This window comes from Echinops telfairi, unplaced genomic scaffold, assembly GCF_000313985.2.
Source record: "Echinops telfairi isolate 266 unplaced genomic scaffold, ASM31398v2 ScPeMD7_7469;HRSCAF=8507_1, whole genome shotgun sequence".
Lineage (NCBI taxonomy): Eukaryota > Metazoa > Chordata > Mammalia > Afrosoricida > Tenrecidae > Echinops > Echinops telfairi.
In genome coordinates, this window is record NW_022111373.1 from 139,039,478 (window position 1) to 139,043,169 (window position 3,692).

The following is a 3,692-nucleotide window of genomic DNA, read 5'->3' on the forward strand; positions in this document are numbered from 1 at the left end:
TGTTCCCTGTAGAGCTCATCTAGAATCATTTCAACTGGTCATGGGGACTCTAGAAATGCCAATCACATTGTGGGCCAATAGGTGGTACAGAGAAGAGCGAGTGGCACAGTATGCCACACATTTGCTTGCTTACCAGCCTCTCCTTGGGAGAATGATGAGGCTTTCTATTCCAGTAAAGGACTGCTGTCTTGGACACCAAAGGGACAGTTCCCCTGTCCTATAGGGTTACTGTGAGTTGGAATTGACTCGATGGTAATGGCTTTGGTTCTGAGAGGGTGGCACAGATGGCTAAGCTCACAACTACTGTCTGAGGGAATTGTGGTTTTCAGTCCATCCTCCAGTACCGTAGAAGAAAGGTAAGGTGGTCTACTCCCAAAAAGTTACAGCTATTCAATCCCTCTGGAGCACAGTTAAACTCTGACACACCTGGGGTTGGAAGGGAGTCAATGGTATTGGGTTTTGTTTGTGTTTTCTTCACATGTTTATCACTGGTCTGGTTACTAAAGTTGGTAGTTTTCTATGTGTGTGTACACAAAAAACGTAGTCACATATATTTATCATGGTTGTCTTTTCTATCCAGTTCCACTTAGCCCAGGCCCTGTCCTTGGTGCTGAAGTCACAGCATCATGGCCTTCAGATTTTTATCATAGACAGAGAATGTGCTCTGTACCGAGACCTATCTCCAGCCAGCTATTGTGTGGTACAGAAGGAGGAACTATGTCGAGCTTAGGGCAAAGTGTTTGCCTATTAATCAGTAGCCCATCAAATTACCAAGCGTATACTGCTGTGGAGTCCTGTTCCCTGAATTCGGATTCATGTAGACTCCAGGTGGCAGAATAAGACTGAGCGCGTTGGTGATGCCGTTGGGTAAGCATTGGCCTGCTCCCTGCAAGGCCAGGGACTCTACCCCAACAGCGGCGCTGAGGGAGAAAGTTGTTCCTCTAAATATGTACAGCCTCTGAAAAACCGACATCGGGCTGCTGTAGATTGGAAATGACGTGATGACAGTGAGTTTGGTTTTTCTGGTTCAGCACGTTTTCCTTGGCTCTAATCTTTATGGAAGCATGGCACAAGATTTTCCTTCAAACCAGTGGGTTTGAACCACAAATCTTATGGCCTGCAGCCAAGTGCTTGATCACCACACCATCAGGATTCTTACAAAATACACCACAGCTAGAAAGTTGGACCCATGGATATCCTGGATGAAGCAACCCAGACCTGAATACATTTAAGATGCTCTAGAGTGGAAGCACCTACTTTGATGGATGAGACTGTGGGTCACTTAACTTATGAGAACTAGAATGGTGAGATCTCTGAGCTTTAGTTCAACACCAGGCATGGGCTTCTTGTAGATGAGCCACGGACTCTCCTTTCCCTCTGTCACTTATCAACACTGTGCCTTTCTAACTTTCTAAGTCTTTTGGTCTATGGAAGCTATGTTATCAACTTGGCTTTTCTCAGACTGTAAGTGTTTCCACTTGAGTCAATTTCTGAGGCTTGGTTTTTCACAAGCACCGTTTCCTATCATGTATGTGACTGCATGAAAATCATAGTTCTGGAATGTTTTGGACTGAGGAAATTCAGATGCAAGTACCTAATTCTATTTTATATTTATTTTAATTTCCTTTCCCCCAGAATGGCCCCATGGCTGTTGGCTTGAAACCACAGGAAGCCAGTGATAGGCTCATCATGTTTCAGGTAAGCCTTTTAGAGTCTATGGCCATTTAAACAACCCAAATATTACTGTGTTTTCAGCATGTGTATTCATATATACCCATAATATACATGTATATTAACCTCTCTTTATATTAATCAAAAAAACATTTCTATTGTGAAGGAGTACAGAGCAAATCAGTTTTCTTTTCCTGTAATTCACACTGTCATCCCCACAATGTCACATCATTTATTCTACTTCACTTCTGTGTTTTCTGTTTTCATTTCTCCTTCTTTCTTTCCTACAGCCTTCTGAGATTTGTCGTTGGCAAAATACTGCCCCCTTTAAGCTCAGATGGTGGATTATTCCAAGATGTGCCTACCTCACTAGTGTTGTGGTCCATTGTATAGATATGTCTATTGACTGAAGATAATTCCATAGGGATGAATTCCATTCCATTGAAGGGTGACTAAGTGCCATGGTCCAGGGGTTACCCCAGCTTCTATCAGATCAGTAAGCCTGGTCTTGTTTATGATTTGTTTTTAATTGTATTATTCTAATAGAGTCCTCTCACCGTGGTCAGTAGTGGTAGCCAAGCACTATCTCGTGCTTCTTGTCTCACGATTGTGGAACCTGAGATTCATATGGTCAGTGAGTCCACTGTATGTTCTCATCACTCACTCACTGCCTGCCACTGAGTCGATTCAGACTCATGGCGACCCTATCAGACAGGGTAGAGCTGCCCCTGGGTTTTTTGAGGCTTTAAATCTTTACTGGAGTAGACAGCCTCATCTTTCTCCTGCTGAGCTGCTGGTGGGTTCAAACTGCTGGCCTTGTATTTGGAAGCTCAGTGCGCAGCCCACTATGTCACCAGACCTATATATCTTCAATTTTCTTCCATTTTCTTTGCGCTGGATGGAGAATGACAAATTGTCGTACTTTTGATGTCTGCTCTTTATGTTTTTAAGACACCAGTCACTGCTCACCAATGTAGGAATTCGAACTTTATGTGTGAGGACTGTGTTATGTCAGTTGACCTGCCGGTCCTCTGAGACTGATCTTGAGCCCTCAGCTCAGAAACTCCCTTTCTCGTGTTTGGTTATGACTAAGGAGTTTTTGTTTTTAAACATTTGTATGGACGCATATCATGCAGTTCGATTGTTCAACCATATTGCTAAGGATTTTTTGTCATCGCCCCTAAGTATGCTCTGCTATTTGACATATTTGCAGGGTAGGTACATACATATGTAGATATATGTATTTATGTCTCTTATACACGCACACACACATTTTGTGGTATACCCATTCTCATTCCCACACCTGTTCTGCTTTCACGTGTATCTATTCATCCACTTGTAGATTATTAAATACATATTTTTATCAATATGTCTGATGTGGCAGATGGCATGGTACTGGTTTAAAAATATGATCTGGTATGTGTCCCATTACAGGTGGTTTTCATGTAAGTAATTACATCTACTTAATATCCATATTTGTCTGTTCTCAAAGGCTCTGAGGTTTGCTTGTCCGCTACACTTCCCTTCATTGCATGCTCATTCATGTGCAAATCATTTTGATGAGTTTTCACTTGTGTCCTTTGTTAGAATCAATTTGATAACATCTATCGGAAATACATCACCTATACTGGGGGAGAGGAGCTTTTTGGTCTGCCAGTCACGCAGTACCCTCAACTGCTCGAAATAAAGAAGCAGCTAAATCTTCTTCAGAAAATATACACTTTGTACAACACTGTCATCGAAACTGTGAACAGTTACCAGGATATGCTTTGGTCAGAAGTGAATGTGGAAAAAATCAACAATGAGCTCTTAGAATTCCAAAACAGGTGAGAAAGGGGACATTTGAACCCCTAACGCTTTCTTTTCCTCTTCCTTGGCCCAGATGCTTCAGCACCTCCTTTTGTCCTTTGTCATCACCCTTGACAAATGGTGTATGGCTTTCCCTAAGTGCAGGCTGGGAACCACACACGTCACCGAAACCTGGAGGAATCTCGTCGGAGGGAATTGATCTCTATCTATAG

General features: G+C 42.6%; 1 protein-coding gene across 1 annotated transcript in view; it reads left to right on the forward strand.

Moving 5' to 3' along the window:
* DNAH5 (dynein axonemal heavy chain 5) overlaps positions 1–3,692 on the forward strand; it is a 290,518-nt gene that overhangs the window by 80,930 nt on the left and 205,896 nt on the right. Inside the window, exons 22-23 of the mRNA XM_013008527.2 lie at positions 1,636–1,698; positions 3,259–3,497. Coding sequence (XP_012863981.1) covers positions 1,636–1,698; positions 3,259–3,497 — 302 coding nt within the window. The remainder of the gene's footprint in view (positions 1–1,635; positions 1,699–3,258; positions 3,498–3,692) is intronic.